General features: G+C 35.9%; 1 protein-coding gene and 2 pseudogenes across 2 annotated transcripts in view; 1 reads left to right on the top strand and 2 right to left on the bottom strand.

Annotated features, from left to right (window-relative positions):
* Positions 1–11,912, bottom strand: part of LOC117023207 (mpv17-like protein 2) — a 30,511-nt pseudogene extending 18,599 nt beyond the window's left edge.
* Positions 11,913–15,006: 3,094 nt separating this feature from the next.
* The window catches only part of BRMS1L (BRMS1 like transcriptional repressor), a 32,332-nt gene continuing 23,001 nt past the window's right edge, over positions 15,007–24,337 (bottom strand). Inside the window, exons 6-10 of one of the 2 annotated variants that reach the window (XM_033109397.1) lie at positions 23,539–23,622; positions 21,478–21,542; positions 20,702–20,741; positions 18,134–18,281; positions 15,007–16,716 (exon numbers count right to left, since the gene is read on the bottom strand). In XM_033109397.1, the coding sequence (XP_032965288.1) occupies positions 16,599–16,716; positions 18,134–18,281; positions 20,702–20,741; positions 21,478–21,542; positions 23,539–23,622 (455 nt within the window). In that variant the 3' untranslated portion in view covers positions 15,007–16,598. The remainder of the gene's footprint in view (positions 16,717–18,133; positions 18,282–20,701; positions 20,742–21,477; positions 21,543–23,538; positions 23,623–24,337) is intronic. The other variant, XM_033109398.1, reaches the window with a different exon arrangement.
* On the top strand, positions 22,060–23,099 carry LOC117024043 (histone-lysine N-methyltransferase SETMAR-like; annotated as a pseudogene).

Here is a 24,337-nt window from a genome sequence, read left to right as displayed (position 1 = left end):
AATGAAGGACCCAGTAATCCCATTTCTGGGTATTTATCCAAAGAAACCCAAAACCCTACTTCAAGGGGACGTGTGCATCCATGTTCATTGCAACATTGTTTACAATGGCCAATATGTGGAGGCAACCTGGGTGTCCATCGATGGAAAAATGGATAAAGAGTAGGTATATATACAGTGGAATATTTCTTGGCCATGGAATGGGTTCTTGCCATCTGCAGTGGCATGGATGAACCTAGAGGATATTTTGATGAGTAGTGTGTCAGGCAGAGAAAGACTGATGCAATGTGATTTCGCTTATATGTGGGATCTAAAGAACAAAATAAGCAAAACAGAAACAAATCCACAGATACAGAAAATATTTTGATGGTTGCCTGATGGAGGGGTATTGGGGATGAGTGAAAAAAGGGGAAGGGATTAAGAAATAACAACTGGTTGTTACAAAGTAGTTATCAGCTATAGGGTATAACATAAGGAATATAGTCAATAATATTGTAATAACTAGGTATGTGTCAGATGGGTACTAGACTTATTGAGGTGTTAGATGGCAGGGGATTGGGGGATGGGTGGAAATGTTGAAGGGATTAAGAAGTGCAAATTGGTAGTTACAAACTAGTCATGGGGATGTAAAGTAAAGCATAGGGAATACAGTGAATGATATGGTAATAACTATGTGTAGTGCCAGGTGGGTACTAGACTAGTCAGGGGATCACTTCTTAAATTATATAAATGCTTAACCACTATGCTGTACACCTGAAATTAATATAAAGTAACATTGAATGTCAAATGTAATTGAAAAACTAAAAAATGGGGGGAAAATGAAGGGGAATAAGTGGTCTAAATTTCCAGGTATAAAACAAATAAGTCACGGGGATGTAATGTACAGCATGGGGAATATAGTCAATAATATTGTGATGGCGTGGTACGGGGTCAGATGGTTGCTGGATTTATCATGGTGATCACTTCTTTAGGTATATAAACGTTGAATAACTACAATGTACCCCTAAAACTAACATAATATTGCATGTGAACTATATTTTTAATAAAAATCTTAAAAAAAAAAAAAAAGACTATGGGCTAAAGCCCACAATCCAGTTTAACACTGATGTTGTTTTCTTTTGGAGAGTGCAAAGCAAAAGTCAATTTAAAACGATGACATTGAAGGTCTAAGAAGTTGCTTCATCTTGGATGTCTTTTTAAATTAAAAGTGGGCAGTTTTGATCTTAAAATAATTCATTGTACAGTTGGGGTAATGTTTCCTCACAACCTTGGTGAAACATGAATATTGGTTCAATTTTGGCTCTGAACTAACTCAAACATCTTTTCTATCTGTGCACCACTCAGACTGCAACTGACATCTTCACCTGAAATTCAGACAAGCTGTCTGTGCTGTATTGCTGGGTTTCGACAAACCTACCAGTCATTCATAAGGGAGGCACAACTCAAGGCCAAGGAACGTGAGAACTGTCTGTCACTCACTGGGTGTTTACTTAAACACTAGAGCCCATGTTAAGCTTTTCACTTAGAAAACACATGTTATAAGATCTTGGGGCTATAATTCATTGGTGGAAGAGAATTTTTGCTGAGTGAGAGGTTTCTAAAAATACCTTGGGAGTCAGTAAAAGACTATTTATGACCCCTCAGACTCTGTCGTCTTCTCTCAACCCATCCAAATTAATGTAAAAACTATCAGAAGTAACAGGGACCTGTCAAACGAACTAGTTTATTTCTAGCTGAATGCTGTTTTAGCTGAATTCTGTTTATTTTTGTTTTAGCTGAATTGTAAGCCTTAAATAAATGAATGAAGATCAACATGTTCTCAACAGCAATTAAAATATTTGAACCATAAGGATAAAAAAAAAGTATAAAGCTACATCATAAAAAAAACCACATTTTCTTTCATAGTTAACAGGCAGTTCTGGGGAGTTCCTATTCTAGGAAGAGGGAGTAGATATAATTTTCCCTATTCCTCTCATCAGTCACAACTGAAAACACTGACATTATATACAAAACAAACATAAGAAGACACTGTAAGGTGGGAAAAGGAGGCAGACTGGCAAGAGGACTTGAGATCTGAGGAAAAACATAATGGTTAATTCTTGAGTTTTCTTTTTATCTCCTGTATCTCAGGCTTTGAGCTAAAGAAGCTGGTAACCCATAATTGTCAATGGGTGAGGATCAAAAAAGCCCAACAAATACCTTTCTTTAACGAGAGAAATCAAGAAAGAGTCAGTCTAGCAAGACAGAAAACTTTTAGACAATAACCACTTTACTCTAGCCAAGCACCACAGAAAAAGTTACGGCCCCACCCCAGAAAATTATGCTGAGTGAAAAAAGCCAATTCCCCAAAATTACATATTCTATGATTTCATTTAAGTAACCTTTTTGAAATGATAGCTCACTCAAAAGTTTGGCAACGTGATGTATTAACAGAAGCTCTCAATTTCTCCATGTGGACCTCTCCCTAGGGACTGCGTGGGTGTCTTCATGACATCACAGCCAGCTTCTCCCAGAGTGAGTGATCCAAGAGATAGCAAGGTACAAGCTGTATATATATTTTGTGTGTGTGACATAGCCTCAAAAGTCACATTTCATCATTTATGTAATTTTCTATTGGCTACATAGGTCAGTCATATTCAATGTAAAAGAGTACTACACAAGGATATGAATATCAAGAGATGAGAATGATTGGGAGCCAATTTGGAAGCTGCTTACCACAGTAGAATAGAAAATATCAGAGAGCAAAACAAGAATCCTTAGGAAGAAATGTGAGTGTTGCGACATCTACTGCAGCCAACTACTATGAGTAATCCGAGAGAAACAGTGGAGCCGATGTGATAAATGCACACATCAGCTAAGAAAGAGTCATTCAATGTTTTATTCACTGGCATCTTGTTTGATTATTTGGAATATGATGATCAATCTTTTCACTTTAATGGGAGAATTAATGTTGAATGTTTTATGGTTTAACTTTATATTAATATAATTCATAGTTATGAAGAGAACTATGAAAGTATTTTTCCACTGTTAGCAAAGTGTTACAATTTCACAACTTTCAAATAAGTTTTGTGACAAATTTTCAGTGTGCTTTTTACAAAGTATATTAGGAAATACAACATTTTTCTAGTAGGAGAATTATATCACTGTGACAGAACTGGTACAAATTTTTCTTAAAATAGATGGTTTTATTATTAGACAAGAAAAATGATAAAGTAAAAAATATAGAGAGGTATGTTCAAATTCAAGTGTTGGATCTGGAGATATAAGTAGCAATAATATTAAGAATAGCTTTCACTGCGATAATAAGTAATCTTAGACTTTTTTTAAAAAAAAGTTATTATGTGCAAGACCTAGCAATAAAGAATTTTTAAAATATAATTTTTAACAAGATGCAAAACCCAAGGAAACTAGCAGATCTCAATTTCTAATAATACACTTGCAAATGAAAGCTTAAACTTCCACATTTAAAAAGTCACTTGGAGTGCATTGTTTTGTACACCTGAAACTAATTTTAAAAATTAATTAATTAACAAGAAAGTCACTTGGAAACAATTCAAATATTGTCAAAGAAAGAAAGGGGGGAAAAAAACAACCATACAGTTACCTGCCTGTAATGATTACTTTCGTGTGTCGACTTGACCGGGCCAAGGAGTGCCCCAATTAAACATTATTTTTGGGTGTGTCTATGAGGCTCTTTCCAGGTGAGATCAGCATCTAAATCAGTGGACTCAGTAAAGCAGACTGCCCTCCCCAGTGAGGGTGGGCATCATCCAGTCTTTTGAGGTACTGAATAGAACAAAAAAGCAGAGCAAGGAGGAATTCACCTCTTTTTACTTCTTGCCTACATGTCTGAGCTGCAACATCGGTCTTCTCCTGCCTTTGGACTGGAATTTACACCATCTGCTCCCCTGATTCTCAGGCCTTTGGACTTGGACTTGAATTACACCACCGGCTTTCCTGGGTTTTAGTTTACAGATGGCAGATAGCGGGGCTTCTCAGCTTCCATAATCGCATGAGCCAATTCCGCATAGTAAATCTCTTCCTTTTAGATCCTATTGGTTCTGTTTCTCTGGAGAATCCTGAGTAATCCACAGTGACATCAAAATATGTGACAAAAGAGAAAATCACTTACAGTGCTGAAAAATTCTTCTAGAATTGTGGAATATGGTGTGTTTGGTGTGTTCAACTACTTATAGTAAATCAACTAATAAGTTTAAATATATCTTTAGTTTTTATTTAATCTGGAAGTATTGCAGAAAATGTAGACGCTTATTGTGGTTTAAGTCTAGTATAGATTTTGTTCAGAGTAACATCAATAGAGATACATGTGACTTGAAATTTAAGAGTCAGAATAGTTTTATCCATAAATTAGAAGTAGTATTATATCCTAAGGGGAAATGTCAGAGAGTAGTGACATCCTTAAAAATGTCACTTAAAAAGGATGCAGAGTGGTGGTCCTCGTCATATCTCTTTTTAATACACAGGCTCAGTTGCAGCAAAAATATAGATCATGGTAGAACAGGGGACTGCTATAAACTTAACCAAAGGATAGCCCCAATCATAGCTGCTGTGCTATAATTTTAACGTGCTACGTTTCATGGAACAGAATGACAAATTCTGGCATATGGTATGCAGCTATTAATCTGGCAAATGCAGTCTTTTAAATCCTTACCAGGAAAAACAAAATCAGAAACAATTCACATTCATTTGCAACATCAATACACATTAATTAATTAATTCATTCATTCTTGTTCCATGGGTACATTAATCCTCCTGCTCTCTTTTTATAACATAGTCCAAAGAGACTTTGTCTGGACATTCCACAGAACATTATGCATGTCAGTTATATTGATGGCATCTTGCTAATCAATCTGGGGGGTTGGGGAGACGAGTACTTTAAATGCTCTGATAAGAAACATGTGAGTCAAAAAGTGGAAGAAGACCCTGCAATGATTCAAGGACCTCCCCCATTAATGAAGTCATCAAACTGAGTGAGACTGGATGGCCTGGGTTATGCGGAGATGTATTATCCAAGGTAAAGAACCCTTTAGTGCACCATGTACCTCAACCACTAAGAAACAGGCACAATGAATAGTAGCCCTCTTCAGATTTTGGAGACAATGTAATGTGCACATTTGGGAATCCAATCCATAGGTCAGATGACTCCAAACACTGCCAGTTTTGAATGTCATCTAGAGCAAGAGAGTGATCTGCTGCAGATTTAGGCTGTGTTACAAGCAGCCCTGCCATGTAAGTTACGATCCAGCAAATCCTGTGGTGTTAGGGGCATCTGTGGTAGGTAGGGAGGGAGGCTCTGTGGTTCTGGCAAGTCTCAAACAGGAGAGCTGGGCTGCAGACCTCCCGTGTTCCGGAAACAGACAATTACAAGTATGTATCATTGGAAAGGCAGCTTCTGCTTTTTTTTATCATCTCTCCAAAATTTTCCAACTGAAATTAATGGTCATATAAAAATAGAAGTCCAATTTCCATAGTTTCCCATATGGGTAACTATTTTTTCCAAAACCACTGTTGTAAAGCCCACTCATTCCTCAGTGCTCTGCAATCCTCCCTCTGTTTTATATTAAGCATCGCTAGATGTACAAATGTCTGACAATTAGGTTCTCAAACTCATCCTAGAAAAAGTGCTACATACCTCATTGCTGAATATCACTGTGGTCACCTTCCAAGTACTCCCCTTGGGAAGCTTTGCACCGACGCCAGTGCCTAGTCCACCCTTCAAAGCAATTGTGGAACTCTTTTTCTGGAATGGCCATCAGAGCTGTCATCGTATTACCTTCGTGTCCTGAATGTCATCAAAATGTCTTCCTGTCAATATTTCCTTTATCTGTGGGTAAAGAAGGAAGTCATTGGGGGCCAGATCAGGTGAGTAGGGAGGGTGTTCCAATACAGTTATTTGTTAGTGGCTAAAACCTCCCTCACACACAGTGCCATGTGAGCTGGTGCAAGAGCCATGAATTGTTGGCGAAAAGTTCAGGTAATCTAACTTTTTCACGCAGCCTTTTCAGCACTTCCAAATAGTGAACTTGGTTAACTGTTTGCCCAGTTGGTACAAATTCATAATGAATAATCCCTTTGAGATCAAAAAAGGTTAACAACATCGTTGCAACAAGTTCACAAACTTAATTGTCAGACCTTTGTACAAATGTGATGAGTGTGCTTTTGAGGTCTCTGTTGTGTTCCACCCACTGGTCTCCTCATCTATTCCTGTGCTAATACCTCACCTTCTTAATTACTAACTCTTTATTAAAATTCTAGTTTCTGATATCTCATTACCTTGTTCATCTTTGGATGCTATTTTTGGCCTTTTTCTCTTCTATATACATTTGCAAATCAAGTTTGTCGGGTTCCTTGAAAAACCCAGTTAGAATTTATTTTTTATATTTCATTTAAGTATTTAAAATTATATATACCTCTTTCATACATTAATTATAAGGGTAAATATTGTTTCAAGAGACTTTGTTCTATATCTGTGTGTGTTGTATCTGTGTGTGTGCATACATACACATGCATTAGGACATGTGTCCCTGTCAAAAACCGTGAAAACCACTGCCCTTGGTCATACAACGTCTACCTTGGCACTGGTTCCCCTGAGGCTTCCTCTTTTCCATTTGGTGTGTATTTCCTTACTGACTAAATTAGACTATTTTTAATCCCCATGCTTAAAAAAACTTTTTTTTTTCAGTTACAGTTGACATACAATATTATATTAGTTTCAGGTATGCAACATAGTCATTAAACACTTATATAACTTATGAAGTGATCACTCCAATAAGTCTAGTACCCAACTGACACCATACATAGTTATTGTGATATTATTGACTCTATTCCCTATGCTGTACTTTATATCCCCGATAAACCCTATGTTTTTATTTCTGGGTTCCACACAGAGCTCTAGGGGAGAACTGCGGACAGTGGTGATGGAGTTTCCAAGGGGCTGCAAGAAAAAACCCAGGGAGTTTCCTGCCTTCCTCAGATTTCACCAATGACCCATCTCTTACACATCAGATGGGAACTGCTATTGGTTTTTTAGATGGCCTTCTTAACCCTTACCAGACAGTTTGGGAATTTGTAAAAGGAGACAGGAAATAATAGGAAATAAAGAAACATTAGAAATGCCCTTACTCTTAGGAAAAGTTTGAAGACAAGTGGACTATTGACCACCAATGTCTTGGAATTCTAACAGATAAACCTCAACGCGCCCTCTGCTGGCAGCCTGCATTAACCACCACTAGTCAATAATTACAAAATAAGGCCGACTTCATTGGTACATACTGTTTTAAACTGGTGATCACACATAGGGAGTTACATTTACATTTACTATTATGTTCTCCAACTGAAAACGTGGAATTAAAGCACCATAGATAAAATAGCTCTAAGTTATACAGAATCTATAGTTAAGAGACTTTAAAAAATAAGTTTCAACTATTACACACAAATCTAACCACTACTTGAAAATGAAATGGACTAATCATTTGTAATTAGTCAGAATAATTTTATATTAAAAATAACTTTTTTGGAAATTTTTTATTATGAACAGGTGTCAATATTCCCGGAATAATTATGTCATATGTCTATACTTCTAACTCTACATTATTCCCTGGTTAAAAACAAATGCATGACTGTTCTTTTTCAGTCTTTATGTAAAATTTCTAACTGCCTAAGAAAAATGACCATAAAAAAGAATAACAAATAAATTCTATGGAATTATGAAAATTAAATTTGCATTTACTGTAGCTAATAGTTTATTACTATAGTAAGACCTTAAAAATAGCTAAATAAAACTAAGAGGGGTTAAATAACATCTTGAAAATTCATATCATCCATATTAATAATTTCTAAACTGATAATTATTCCTATGACAGCATGGTCATAGGAAGATATTTAAAATATCAGCATCATTTATCTTGCTCAACAAAAATAACTTTGTGTATGTACACACTAATACGTACAGTACCTGTTTATCTTTACTTTTATTAATTAATTTGCTATTAATAAACATTTTTTAAAACTTTTATTTATTTTAAGTGTGTTTTTCCAGGACCCATCAGCTCCAAGTTAAGTAGCTGTTTCAATCTAGGTGTGGAGGGCCCAGTTCACAGTGGCCCATGCGCGTATCGAACCGGCAACCTTGTTGTTAAGAGCACCGTGCTCTAACCGAGCTAACCGGCCATCCTATAAATTTTCTGTATTATCAGTTAGGACATTCCTGATTAATAATAGTCTATTGATTATAAGTAGATCATTGGGTGAAAAAACAACTATACAAAATTCTATTTTTAAAATGGTGAGGATAAAATCGCGGAACTGTGTGGCAAAAGCCTACAACAGGATTATTACTTTAATAGACAAATACAAACTGTGTGTTTACTGCCACCTCCCTTCAGAGCCCTTTGATCTGTATTGAAAGTTTTAATGTTTACTTTTGTTTAATTACATACTTTGCTTCTATAGTAACTCTGAAGCATATAATCTGTTGCAATGTTCCTAAGCTTTTTACATGGCGAATTCTTTTCAGTCACTAAACAATAATAACAATATAATCCTTGTTTAGAACTGCATCTTCTTCCTGAATATCCCTTAATTAGTAAGCAGTAAAATTAAAAGCAACTGCAGCCTTACTTTTGAATAATTAGAAGGAAAAATACAAATTCTGAACTAAGCACTTAAGTCTTGTAGGAATTTACTGCCACCTTCAGGTTTTAATCAAAATGATTGGTACTACAGATTTTACATTTGAGGAGACAGTCCCTGATTAATGTAGAAATATTAACATTATTTTCCCTTTTGGGGAGCAAAGTGATATTTAACTTAGGTTACAGTACAAATGTTTTTCATGATATGCCCTTTCACTTTGTCTTGTCTTGATTCTTCTGTAACATAATATTGAAAATCGAAAATCAAAGTATATTCTGATACTTTGCATTGTATCAGTCATTGCAACCATAATTATATTCTGGGAGTTCCCAGAAAGCTGTCTAGAATATACTTAAATATCTTTAGACTAAATCTACTGAAAAACTCTTCAAGCCAAATTGTTTTAAATGATCCGTGTGTCAATGCCCTCCAGCCAAAGACCACCAGGAAGACATCCATAGTTGAACAAGTTGGTTTTTTTGCTCATTGCAGTGAGAGCACGCACACCATGGGGAACTGTGGGTATCTGAGAAAGAAGGTATCATCAGAAAGCACTTACAGGATTTGGGCTTGTCACGGGAGATTTTGGTTGGGTTCAAGGAAGTGGGGCTTTGCTCTGTATAGCTTACTGTCAGGAAGTGGGGACAATTCTATGACTAGGTATCGTAATAAATCTTATGTATCAGACAGAAGGAATGAAGCGAAGCCGAAACTGTAATTGATAAAGCAGCAGCATTCCCATTACCCAGAGTAGGGGGATGGTTAGTATCTTTGTGCTTTGCAGACTGACCTTGTTTTATCTGTACTTAGACATGATTATGAGGGGGAGGCGTCTTGTTGTTTGCCTAACTTCATCACAGTCACAGAGTGGCCTTGTTTGATGTTGGTGTTTTAGGAGATTACGTTCAACAGAACAGCAAAGACTAGCAGTGAGTGCCAGGCAGTTCCTAGGTTTCCCCGAAAATAAGACCAGGTCTTATATTAATTTTTGCTCCAAAATATGCATTAGGGCTTATGTTCAGGGGATGTCACCCTGAAAAATATGCTAGGGCTTGTTTTCCGGTTAGGTCTTATTTTCGGGGAAACACAGTAGTTGTCAGGAACTGCTTTTCTCGCTCACATTTCTGCAATTCTAGCAATACCTTATTTTTTTATTCCTTGAATTTGTGATAAAATTATAGAAGTTTACTATGATTTTTAAGATGGAAATCAACCAACTATGAAGCCCTGTTTTTGTGATAAATTTTGCAAGAGTCAGAAACCCAGGTCAAAAACAAATTAGATAAAAAGGAATTTATTAGAAGATCCATGAGGAAGATGAGGTGCAGATGGACGATGCGTCAGCTGGGAGCAGGAATTTAAATGTCAAGAAACTACCTGTCCATCGCTCATCTCCTCAGCTCTCTGTGTCATCTTTCTACCCAGGGCAGGAAACTTAACTGCCTATAATTCCTAAACATCGCTGTCTTCCCAGTTTCAGCACCAGAGGTAGACTGACTCCCTTTTCACAATTACAGTTTGAAAGATCCCAGGGAAGCATTCTACTAACTGGGACAGCCTGAGTTACTACACGCCCACCTAGTCTGACCAACTGTGACCCAGACCGGCAGAGCGTAAGAGAAATAGATGCTCCTATTAGAACCATGTGGTTGGGGGAAGAAGCATTTCCTGGAAAAAGCGGAACTGGGGTGTCAGGTAGGCAAAAGAATTGGAATCTAGTAGGGAGTCAAATTTTTTTAAAAATCAGTTCTGGGTTTTAGAAATATAAGGTTTCCTGTATTTTTACAGAGGGACAATGCAAGAAGCCAGGACATTAGTTAGGTCATGACAATCATCCTGGTAAAATATACCAGAGGCTTAAACTAGGGCAGCATTGGTGCGACTGGAGAAAAAAACGATAATATCAGGAAATGCTTCACAGTTATAATCTATAGGCCTTGATAATTAAATAGATGTGAGGAGTCAAAACATATAAATAGGATTTATCATGTAACAGGCACTATTCTAAGCACATGACATGAAGTAGTTCATTAAATCCTCACCACAACCCTAGGAAGTATTAAGTATTACTCTTTCTTTCCATTTTCAGATGGGGATGGTGAGGCACAGAAAGGGTAAGAAGTTGTCCAAGGCCATACAGCTGGGAAGTGGCAGCGTTCACACCCAGTTTGTCTCCTCCAAAGTCCGTGAGGTCCATGAATTTAACCACCTGCCACAGCCTCCCCAAGGTCTGAATTTGGATGGACGGTAACATGAATCAAGGGTGGGAACAAAAGAGGAGTGCATGTAGGGTTGGGAGAGGAATGCCATGAAGAGATATTTGGTTTTGTATGTGTTAAGTTTTAAATGTGTGAGAAACAGATGGAAGTACCCAGCAGACTTGAAATATGTAACCGGGGTAGAGCGGAGATTAGAATTACGATTGTCAGGACACAGGTGGCCACTGAAATCAATGAAGTGAGTGAAAACTTCTCAAAGGACTTGGATGAGGGCCTACCATGCAGGCCGAAGGAAAACAATTAAGTTGAAGGTAAAAAGAATGACCATGAAAATTAATGATCAGAATCAGTGTTTCTGGTAAGGAAAAACAGTCATCCTCATACTGTTAGTGGGATTACAAATTGGTGTGCTTTATTTGCAGGGAAATTTGGCAATATTTAATAAAATAAAAAATTCCTCTACAATTTGACCAACCAATTCTACTTGAAATTTATCCTACAAATATGCTCTTTCCAATAGTCACAGATGTATATACAAATGTTCACTTCAGCCCTATTTGGTAAGAAGGAAGAAAGAAAAGGACAGAGGAAAGGAGAGAGGAAAGGAACTTAAATGTCCATTGATATTGTGCTGATATTTCATTCCATGCACTTGCATGTGGCTACTCCACAAAAATGAATACCACGCAGTCATTAAAAATAATGAGGTAGATCTGTGGGGACTGACAGGGAAAGGTCACAAGATATGTTTAAAAAAAAAGGAAAGAGAAGTGCAGAATACATGTACTATTCCTGTAAATAATAGATCCTGCTATGCCCTATTCTATTTACCTGGCAGAAAAATAACCAATCTAGGGCACAGAATCTTACAGATTCTTTTAAAGTTCAAAATGGAGGTAGAAAAAGAGGAGGTCGAGAGAACCAGGAGAGGATACATACAGAAGGCATCTTACAGGTGATGGCCAGGGCAGCAGCTTCTCCTTCTTGGGTCTCCTCCTGCTTTGGCAGCTTTGGCAGCCTTGCAGAGTGGGCCTCTGCCATGACCTGCACAGAGAACTGACTTGAGCAGGAGGAAGGAGAGGAGAGTTCTAAAGAAGGGGAGGGCGGTGAGTGGCACCACACCTGGCCTCCACTTCCTCTAAGCTTGAGACCTCCAGTGGAACCAACCCTTGAGCATGAGCAGCTCAAGTGTGGGTAGGAAAAGCCCAGACCAACTTGGCCCTTGTGTAGTGGATACTGTTATTATTTATGCATATATATTGGTAAAATATGTTAACACCACGGAGTGAAAGCCTCAAATCAAAAACTGCTGCAGTCAATACTTGAAAGAGTATCTGAAGTCTTTGCACGTTAGTATCTCTGCCATTAACAAGGCCATTTTCAAATTCTTTCCATAATAAATGAAATATATGTCTTTCAACATCCCTCTAACAGCAGATGTCGTTTAACCTCTGCTTAAAGCCCTGGTTTTGTAAGCAGTTTAACAGAAACTGTAATCTTTACTAGCAGAAATGAAATGCTACTATGTGGCCCGCTTCTGTACTAGAATTACAGCATTTCTCTCCTTAAGAAAATGCAACAGTCTCCTGACAAGATCACCCACCTCCAAGCTATATTGAATATAGGAAAAATGAAATTTGAAGACTGTTATGACTTCTTCCCTTGACTTTCCTTCAATAACAAAATGAGTCTTTGAAAGAGACTACATTAGCTTCAAGTTTAGAAGCAATTTTAGACTTACAGTTGCTTTCTAGGTAGATAGATGTAACAACCATTTTTTCAAAAAGATTAGCAACTTGCGATAATTAGCTCAGCTTTAGAACTCGAAATGTAAGTACTGCCACAGTGTTTTGCCTCATACCTTGAGAAAAACATCATGATCATACAGTCCTAATATATGATAAATTTAGAAAGAGTAAGCATATCAGAATTCTTACATTTATGTTCATTTTGTTTTGAACATGAAATATATTAATGACTTTTCATTTACACGTTAAAAATAGTTCCTGGCACATGGCAAGCACTCAAATTGTAAGTATTATCACTGGCTGGCCATGAGTCGAGGGACACACTGGCCCGATAAACTTGCTGGCCAGAATGGTAAAGCACATGGTTTAGAAAGAACTTAGAGGAGTCTGTGGGTAAGCCTTGCACAGCACGTTGACAGAGAAAGATCTCGGTCTGCAGGGCACAAAGAAAACACAGTGAAAATAAGATTATAGGGCTGTGTCCAGCACAATGCCAGGACAGGACTGGTGACAACCTGAAGTTTCACCACAATAGAAATATTCTGATAGCAAGTTTGCTTTCACATAGATTTTCCTAGAAGGAAGGAATGTGCCAAGTACTTGACTTTGAGGAGTCAGCTCTCCTCATTTATACTTCTCAGTATAAATGATTAAACTGACACTCGCTGTCATTTCAATCCCCTGTGACTTGGTCAGCCTAATTTCCCCAGAGCTGTCACCTTGGGGCATGTATTAGTTTGCCAGGGTTGCCATAACGTAATACCACAACGTAATACCACAGACTGGGTGGCTTAACCAACAGAAATTTATTTTCTCACAGTTCTGGAGGCTGGAAATCTAGGATCAAGGTGTCAGCAGGTTCAGTTTCTTCTGAGGCCTGATTTCTTGGCTTGCATGGATGCTTTCCTGCTATATCCTCACAGGGTCTTTCCTGTGTGTGCACGTTTGGTGTCCAAATTTCCTCTTTATTAAGGACATCGGTCAGATTGGATTAGGGCCCAGCCTGACAGCCTCATTTTAACTTAATCACCTCTTTAAAGGCACTATCTCCAAATATCAAGGGTGCCAAAAAAATGTATACACATGACTTGTATTCATCTTTGTTATCAGTACAAATTACAATTTTAATACAGTTTTTTCCTTTCTTAAAATGTGTATACATTTTTTTCGCACCCTCTGTATAGTCACATTCTAAGGTACTGTGAGGGTGATGGCTTCAACATATGAATTTGGGGGAGACACATTTCAGGCCCTAACAGTACATGTATAGTTCAAGTTTCTGGGTCTATGAAGTAAAGGGCGAGACTAGGCCACAGTGACCAAAGGGGAAAACTGCCTCAGGTAACCCCACCTGACATATGAGCCACAAGCCCGGTAGTTCATTCATAAAGACAATATACGGAACATGCATTTCTCTGACCCCATTCTGAGCTTTCATGTTCTTTTAAAAATATTTTAGATTTCCTTACCTTTAGCAATTAAAATAGTTTACATTCCAATTTGGCAAGAGACTACATAAATGTCAACTAGTATATTCATTCATCCTACATCCATTTTCCTTATCTTATAAATTCATTTTAGTTCAATTTTACTGTACAGGACTTACTGGGTCCAAACACAAAAATCTTAGAAATAACAGCCAATGCCCCTGTTCTTTTGAAAAACTAATTATCAATGAAGTGTACATGGTTCTGTCAATGGTATTTGAGTTCTGAGTAACAATATGTATCTCAGAACAAGTTTTAGATGAAAAAGGCTGCAATGAAAAATACTTAGTGACCAGCCTACCAAAATGAACAGAAAAGGGACAGAATGAGGAGTGTACTGATAATGTTTGTCAATAATTATTATTGATAAATTTATTAGTGATGATTGGATTCCTTGTTTATTATTATTATTTAATGGGAAATAGAAAGGGATGGACTGAACATGAAATACCAGAAGCTATGACAGGGAGGGCCCTTAAATTGATCCTAAAACGGAGGCTGATCATAAACATAATAGCAGCAGCAGTAGCTACTATATCACACTTCACAAATTCTAACAATTCCCCTGAACTAAACCTTTTGACCAGACATCTAATGGCAAACTGCCAATAACAAAATATATTTTATAGTACTTCAGTCATAAATGAGGATATACTTACTTGAATCAATACCAATATTATGAAAGTTATATTCAGTATAAATATTAAAGTTTTGAAAGTAAATGTGCTACATCATAGTTTTTAAAATAAAAAACTTTCCGTTTAGAATTTCAGAACTCAGGCAGTACGTTTTTATTAAAGTATAACATATATGCATATTTTTAAATTAAGTATAACTTAGCTGTCTTAAATATCTAAATATATCCCAATAGAAGCTGAACTGTGGTTTAGGGAAGCAGAAATATTTGTTCAACACTCCATATCTATGAATGTACAATGGCTCAGATCCTTCTTGGAAACAGTTTGTAAATAATAAAAACTTATGCAAAAGTAATTCAAGATACTACAAATGACACTCAAACACATCTTTTTATTATATACTAAATTTAAAAATACAAATCTTATTAAAAATGCTTATGAAACATTGTATACACAAGTACTGTCAAATACTATCAGATTATGACATTATGTACATTTGCTAAGGTTAATTAGAAACAGAACAAAGTACATAACTTTACTGATAACGAATTTCAGAAGTCAAATATTTTAACATTTGGCAACTGTGAAGTAGTGATCTGTACAGGGAGATGTTTGCAGAGGTAAAATAGTAAGAAAACAAATGGAATAATGCAGATATTCCTTCCCTAAGTGTTAATAAGTAGATCTCTTCCTCCTCCTCGTACGTCTTAGTATAACAGAAATTAAAGTGCACAAGACCACCAGGAATACTTGATTTGGTTGTACCCTAATACATACTACAGCCAAGTGTGCTGCTATATTGAGGGTTCCGATTCTTTGTACTTGTTCCTGAGGTTTTAGAAGTTAATTTTGAATGTGGCTAAGGAAGAGAGGCCAATACTTTCTAAATTGCACCAAGTGGCCTTAAAGTGTAGAAACATCAAAGATAAAATTATTAATTAGAGAACAGATTCAAGGACATTATCCCTGTCTATTTTGCCCTAGCAATAAAATTAGGATAAGACCTAGTTTTGCCTCTGGAAAACACTTAACTAAAAATCTGTTTCAAAAGATCGGACATGCACAGCAAGCATCACAATACTGTCAGGTACTGTCACTACCTCTATACTGCATCATAAACACCGGGCAGAAATACCTGCCCTCTACAGGGTCACGAGAAATACAGGTAGAAGCATGTTATTACTTGACATCAATTTTTTCTAATTAATGTTAAGTATAACTTGTAAAAATAGGTCACCACACAATCAAGGAAGAGAAGAAAGTAAGCTGCTAGTCTACAAAAGTGCTCCTTTTCTTTCAAACCCAAGCTTACTTTTGGGTAAAACAAGATTGTAAAGTAAGGCCATCAGTTCTAAATAAGCTGATGGTGCCATATATACATACTCACATATATAAGTCTCGTTTTCAATTTTGATTAAACACTAATGTACTAGTACAAACTATTTATAGGAAACATTTTATGAGGCTTATTTACAAACACATGATGAGTAACAAAGATGTGGAAAAGTTTTAAAAATTGCAGATAAAAGTAGCCATTTAGCAACATAGTTCACTAAACATAGATTTGCATAAAAACCAAGAAAAAAGTTTAGTAAGAAATCCCTACTACATATACCTATTGGTCATTAGACCTAAAAGGCAAATAAATGTGATGATCGAGATTACACTTTTTTACTGTCTCTTTTAATAACATGTCAATATGAGGTCTACTTGGTCTACTTAGAGTACTACCTACAAACACAGTCTCTCATGATTCAATGAGAATATTAAGTTATTGAATACATTTTTTATTCCCATGGCACATCACACTTGGTAACACTAATAAGGTAGATTTAGATAACACTTAAATCATGATTACGAATGTTTAATTGAATATTTTCCTTTCTGTAGCTGTGAAATGTAAAGCTTAGATTTGCTTCCATCAGGCCTCTTAAACCAAACTTCATCATGGTTAATTGTTGTAATTATGGCACTAAAAGGGGAAAAAAAAAAGGAATGAATGAATGAATTGCAATATGCCTCTTCTACTCAGAGTACTAGCTATAAAACAAACTAGCTGGACTACAAGAATAGATTCAAGTTTGTAATTGCTTTTTACCAGAATGTTGACTATCGGCTGGGTTTGTTGGCAAAAACATCACATTCAGACACACTTAACAGGTAGTTTTCTTTCTTTTGTTAAGAGAGTTAGTTAAACCTACTATTAGAACTATAAAACGCACATCGGTTCCTACTCCATCCCCACCCCACCCCCCCAAAAAAAGACAGAGCGGAGCTGAAAAACCACTATTATTTGGTGTTAAACCTCGAACTCCTATCAGTCTTGGCTGTAGAAAATCTTTCAAATACCAATCCCTAACTCCCAGTGTCAAGCATCTATGGTATTTGTATAGATTTTTTTGGACACTACTGTTCTTTATGTAGAAATCTTTTAAAAAACAGATTTGTGTTTAATACTCTTCTATGTTAGTTCATCTCTTTTTTAACCACATTTATGCTAAGTAGCAGTAAAATGTTTCAAAAGCAATAAAGCCAAGAACCCAGGGATATCATATGTGATCTAGTAATTAGCTAGATGAACTTCCATGAGAAAAGTTACTGTACACAATACTGCTGGTATCCTAAAAATTAAAGTTGAAATTACAATCCCGATTAAAACCACTGTATTTGGAAAATGAGTATTGTATTCTAAACACACTTTACTTACCACTGATACCTAGAAAGATATTTTCTTAATGTAGAAGGTTACTACTCTGCAAATTATATCTTTAACTACTGAAGGAATTAAAGCAATGATTAGCATTAGTATTTTTTCAAAGTCCACAACAAGACAAAACTTAGAAGGCTATATCAATAATTCTATAAACTTTAAGCCTAAAGTCTTTTAAAAGGCAATTTTCAAGTTATACTTTAATTACTGTAACTCTTAAAGTTTTCATTAATTTTCCATTTCTTTCCTATTCCAATTGATCCAAATTCTTTTTACCCAAAATACTATAAAACACCAAAAGAGGGAAAAATTAACAGGTCCATATATTATGGAAGCACACTGTCAAGTTCATAATACTCTGGTTTAACGGTCATAATATTAGGATCATATAACAAGTCATCTAAGATAAGAAGTAACAGATCTCTTACCTAGCTAAATAATTCCAACATTTCCCCTTGTGTTAATGCTTGTGTTCATAAAGATAATATGTAACTCTGGTATATAAATATTAGTACTGATATACACATTTGCTAATCAAATGATTATGTCAGGATAAAAAAAGGATCCATGTGCAACTAATGATGTATTATGAGCACACTATGGAGGTAGCAAATATTTATTGACAACAATGTTGTAAACTCTAATACTAAGCAACACTAAAATGATAAAGGCTTTTTACCTTGTAGGGCATTCATCTTTTTTGTCAATACATATTGTTTGTCCACGTATATACCATTCACCATCATAATATAACCTTCCTTCTTCAGATCTAGCACTGTGCAGGTGTTTTTCCAGTTTCACAGGTGCTAAAGGGATCAGTTCAAAAACTGTTATATTAATAAGACATTGTCAGAACAAAAGTGCAGAACATTAAGAATTAACACTAATCCATGCACATATGTGAAAAAACACTAAAAATATTTCTTAGATAACAAACCTAAAACTAATAGAAATAAGAGAATTTAATTTCTTACTTTTAAAATACAATTCCTAAGTTTTTAATATAATTATTAAACAATGCTAAATAATATATGCTAAATCATCAATTAACTAGAGAAATGCCAGAAGGGGAAGCAAGACATTATCAATTACTAATGCCAATTTTACGTAGAATTTAAAATAGCAATTGTCATGTTTCCATTGAAAATTTTATTTTTCATATTTTCTTCCCTGAAGCTGTCTGACATTTACAAAAAAGCAGAGTTTAATCTATATCCCAAGAGCTCCCCAGGCCTTTGACTCTAAGAAGGAAATGTCCTAAGTAGAACTTCCCTTTTTAAATCCTAGAAATGGTTTGGCATTAATCAGATAAACTCATGCAGAGAAAAAATGTTCTTTAAGAAGGAAGCACATTGTCAAAAGTATACCGTGAAGCAGGCACCTCTTCATCATTCAAATGTCACCACTTCAGAAAGGTGTTCTCCAACCACCCGACCCACACCTCAGTTAATCTTCATCACAACTTTTTATTTCCTTCATAGCAATTATTACAATTTGCCATTATCTTGTTAATTATTTATTTCCATATTTATTATTCTGCCTCTCCCAAGTGAGTTCCAGGAGGTCCACTCCTTCCCTCATTGTATTCCCAGAACCTCAAATAGTGCCTGGTATATAGAAGGTGTTCAGTAAGCATGCATTCATTCATTCATTCATTCAACAAATGTTTTTTCTAAGCATTGTGACTGAAAGAAATATGATTCTGACCTTTGTGGTGCTTATAATATCGTGTTCCCCCGAAAATAAGACCTAGCCGACCCATCAGCTCTAATGTGTCTTCTGGAGCAAAAATTAATGTAAGACCCAGTATTATATTATATTAGACCTGGTATTATATATTATATTATATTACACTATATTATACTATAGTATATTATACTGTTATATTATACTATATTATATTACATTATATTATATTATACCCAGTCTTTCATTATATTAAAATAAGACCGGGTCTTCTATTAATTTTTGCTCCAGAAAACGTACTAGAGTTGATGGTCTGGCTAGGTCTTATTTTCAGGCAAACACAGTTACTATCAGGAGACAGGTAAACATGTAAACAATATATTAAAAATTACAAATTGTGGTTAAGTGCCATGAAGAAAACAAATAGGACACAGTGCTGCTAAAGATAAAAGGGGTAGGGGGAGGAGTCCCATTCAATAGTTTAGAAAGATTCTGAAAATGACTCAAAATGTTAACAACCTAGAGATTTAGGGAGTTACCCTTCCAGTTAATTCCTAAAGGAAGTAATTTAGTACAATATATTTACAATTTCATGACGTGATATAAAGTTTAAAGAAATCCTTGGGTTAAATATAAAATAGAATTTGATCTCTTGTAGATTACTTTATCTGTTGGACAGTGATTCTTCTTAGTATTTAAAACATGTTTTTTAAAAATCTATCTTTATAGTTCTTAGAAGGATTAGGAAATTTCATATACAGTGAAAGAAGGCAGAAATAGTTCAAGACAATAATGTCCATCACTACTTTGGCAGTGATTTTAGACTTTCAAACCAAGTCAAGAAAGTATAATTTGATATGAATTTTACTAAGGTATATCAGAATGTGCAGATCTTAGTGGTGTGTAAATTTTTTTTTCTTAACTGGGGAATATTGGGGAACAGTGTGTTTCTCCAGGGCCCATCAGCTCCAAGTCGCTGTCCTTCAATCTAGTTATGGAGGGCGCAGCTCAGCTCCAAGTCCAGTCGCTGTTTTCAATCTTTAGTTGCAGGGGGCACAGCCCACCATCCCATGCAGCAACCTTGTTGTTGAGAGCTTGTACTCTAACCAAGTAAGCCATCCGGCCGCCCTAGTGGTGTGTAAATTTTTTTTTTGACGGACTCCACCACAAGCAATCTAATCTCTCTCGTAGAAAATGTAGGCACAGAAAATTTTTTTACAATTCCAGAGGATCCACAGGCTCCCTGAAGGCAATCCACAGACTCCATACACTCTCCCTATAGAATCACTGAACCCATAAAAAAATACTAAATAAATACTTTTTAAATTACTGATCCACTATTGCAATAGTAATGCCACTGAAACGCTAAAAGAAAAAATACATTTCATTCAGAAATCTTGAAACATGAGGCAAAAACTCTAGAATTCCTCATAATTCCAGGTATAATGTTAACTGATAAAATGAAACCACTGATGGGGAGTTCTTTAGCATGTGCATGATTTAGCAACCCTGATTCAACAAGTCAGCATGAAGATTTCTGAAGTCAGACTAAATGACTTACGTTCTGTTTTTACTCTGTGTGGACCCAGTGTAGCCATCGCCTTCATTTGGGAAAAAAAAAAAAAGAGAAAGAAAGACACTGTCTGAGTTCATAGACAACGTATATTTTGGCACCTACTTAATATATAGAGTGACTACTGACAAGCTCAGTAACAAACACAGTAAAATATAATCTTCAGCGGTTCTAATAAGTTGTTCATACCTAAGACCACAAGGAACATACATATAAAGAATAACAATTTCTCCAGGAGGTGGTATCAATACCTGAAATAGTCTCTAATTCTCAACTAAAAAGTTTCTAAAAAATGAAAAAAATTATTAAGGAAAACAAAAGTCTCCCCTTTCAAACAAGCACAGAAAATCCTACAATTCTTAAATCTTTAATGACAGAATGGAAGACATATAATAAGGGTTCAAATTTTCACTTTCATTCGTTCAACCAAGATTTATTGAGTGCCTTCTGTGAGCCAGGACCAGGCAAAGGACTAGGCATAGAATGGTTTTGTATTATTTTGGGGTCCCTAAATAAATGCTTTTCTATAGTTTTGCATAAATTATTACATTATTACAAGAAAAAATACAGTCAAACTGCTGACCTGTCGTTCTTAAAATACTCCTACAATCCACTGTTATCTGTATTAGTATTGCCTTAGAGAGACTGTTGCAAAGTAAAGCATATTTATAATAATCATATTTTGATGTATTAGTGAAAAATCACAGAATCTTACAAAGTAGACTATAAAAATATTCTTGTATTCCATTGCTCTTTAATCATACCTTCCTAATTGTTGTCCAGTCTTCAAGAATATCAAGATCTTGTAGCATATAAACTATATATGGACGTTGAAAAGTCAAGGTCAATTCAGCTTAAGAATTTCACACTTTGAATTATACTTCCAAAGTTCTGTTTTTCAGAGAATAGAACAATGATTTCTGGATATAATCCCTTGCCATGCTGATTTCTGACTTCAAATTCTTCTTCAAAAACCTCTTCTTCAAAAACCAGGATATATTCCAGTACTTCAAATGCTATTAACCACATTTTCTTAATTCTATGATATCATTGTAAGATACACAACCTACCTAAACACTGTTTTGAAGTGGGGGTGGAAAGCAGGGGCGGTGGGAGGGTACCATGGGGAATGCCAAGATTGAATACACATATTATTAGGTTGGTGCACACATAATTGCAGTTTTTGCATTGTTGAAATTTGCCATTTGGTATTAGAATACATTCTTAAATAAATGGGGTTATGTTATACATCATTTTAATCCGCATTTCTCACTTTATGTTTTTTTGCTAGTGACTTATTACTTGCTGCTTACTACTTGCTGCTTGTTTTATATTTATTTTAGACTATGGAAATGATGCTAGACAAAAAGCAAATTTGAGCAATTTTCTTACTCGAGTTCAAAATGGGTCGTAAAGCAATGGCGACAGCTCACAAAAAAACAAATCAAAACAAAAAAACGACGCATTTGTCCCAGGAACTGCTAACGAACTCACAGTGCAGTGGTGGTTCAAAAAGTTTTGCAAAGGAAATGAGAGCCTTGGAGATGAGGAGCATAGTGGCCGGTCATCAGAAGTTGACAACAACCAATTAGGAGCAATCATCGAAGCTGATCCTCTTACAACTACGCGAGAAGTTGCCAAAGAACTCAACGTCGACCATTCTACAGTCGTTTGGCATTTGAAGCAAATTGGAAAGGTGAAAAAGCTCCGTAAGTGGGTGCCTCATGTGCTGACCGCAAATCAAAAATATCGTCATTTTGAAGTGCCGTCTTCTCTTATTCTACGCAACAATAACGAACCATTTCTCGATCAGATTGTGACATGCGAGGAAAAGTGGATTTATATGACAACCGACGATGACAAGCTCAGTGGTTGGACTGAGGAAGCTCCAAAGCACTTCCCAAAGCCAAACTTGCATCAATAAAAGGTTATGGTCACTGTTTGGTGGTCTGCTGCTGGTCTGATCCACTCACTACAGCTTTTTAAACCCTAGCAAAACCATTACACCTGAGAAGTATGCTCAGAAATCCATGAGATGCACTGAAAACTGAAATGCCTGCTGGTCAACAGAAAGGGCCCAATTCTTCTCCACGACAATGCCCAACCACATGTCGCACAACCAATGTTTCAAAAGTTGAATGAATTGGGCTACAAAGTTTTACCTCATCTGCCATATTCACCTGACCTCTCGCCAAACGACTACCACTTCTTCAAGCACCTTGACAACTTTTTGCAGGGAAAACGCTTCCACAATCAGCAGGACGCAGAAAATGCTTTCCAAGAGTTCATCAAATCCTGAAGCACGGATTCTTACACGACAGGAATAAACAAACTTATTTCTCGTTGGCAAAAATATGTTGATTGTAATTGTTACTATTTTGATTAATAAAGATGTGTTTGAGCCTAGGTATAATGATTTAAAATACACGGTCCAAAACCTTAATTACTTTTGCACCAACCTAATAATTTAACTTAAAGACACTCCAATATTAGAAACATTAAAAATGTTAAAAAGAACACAAGAGTTAAGCAATCATGCTATATACTAAACAGCTGTTTCACATCAAAGCCCTTGTGAACTATATAGCTGTATTAATTTTTGAAGTTGAGATTGTAACTAAATTTCTACCCTTCTCCTACCCCTCTTAATATAAACTATATCTTTCTGCCTTTAATCAATTTTATAAATCGTTTGCTTATTATAAGATCTTGCAAACAAAGCAATGTATACTAATAGAAGTCACAAAACTATGCACAATACAAAAATGAACATCAAGGCAAAAAAAAAACATTTAAAAAAACCCAGAAAATTTGGAAAAGGATATCTGAAACAACAACTGGCTTCTTTTTGTCAGGACTGAAAGGATCCTTCCTCTTTTTTCTTGACTGAAGTTCATCATTCCACAGCTCTGGCAAGTAAATAAATATTAAGTATTAGCTGATTTCTGGAGATCAAAAGAGGAAAAAAGCACTATACATAATTTCACAGTGGCAAAATTTCATTGGCACCTATGTACATATACACATGATTATATATATAATTTCATGAACAGCTAGATATTTATCAGTTTTCTCTGCCTTTACTAAAGTAAAAATCAACTTGGCACTTAATGACTAATAACTGATGAATATATGTCAGGTACTTTGTTAAATATATATTACGTGAATTGCCTCAACTAATCCTCAGAGCTACCTCTATGGTAAGTATTCTCATTCCTTCAATTTTGCAGATGAGGAGACCAGTTTAGAACTGCTAAAGTGACTGTCTTGCCCAACTAGCAGATAATGGAGCAGTGACATTAGAGCTCAGCTTATCTGACTCTACTATGCCTACTTTATACCAGAGAAATAGGATTTACACCAAATCAAACAATATGTATGCAAGAACTATAGGATAATCTAGTAAATATTCCACCCAATGGAGAGAGCCTTTCCACAATACCCCTGAAATAGCTAATTTCACATTGGGCTACTCTAATTATTAACAGGTTTTTTCCTTTTTCTGAGACACAAATCTGCCTCCACGTAACTTCTATTCATTTGTCCTAGTTTGTGTGGTAAGAACAGAAAAGGTTTTTAATCCTTCTTACACATGACAATCTTTTAAGACTTAGAGGGAAGAAT

This window comes from Rhinolophus ferrumequinum, chromosome 6 (assembly GCF_004115265.2).
Source record: "Rhinolophus ferrumequinum isolate MPI-CBG mRhiFer1 chromosome 6, mRhiFer1_v1.p, whole genome shotgun sequence".
NCBI classification, from domain to species: Eukaryota; Metazoa; Chordata; class Mammalia; order Chiroptera; family Rhinolophidae; genus Rhinolophus; species Rhinolophus ferrumequinum.
The sequence above is the reverse complement of the archived record's forward strand: the minus strand, read 5'-3'. Positions and strand labels throughout refer to the sequence as shown.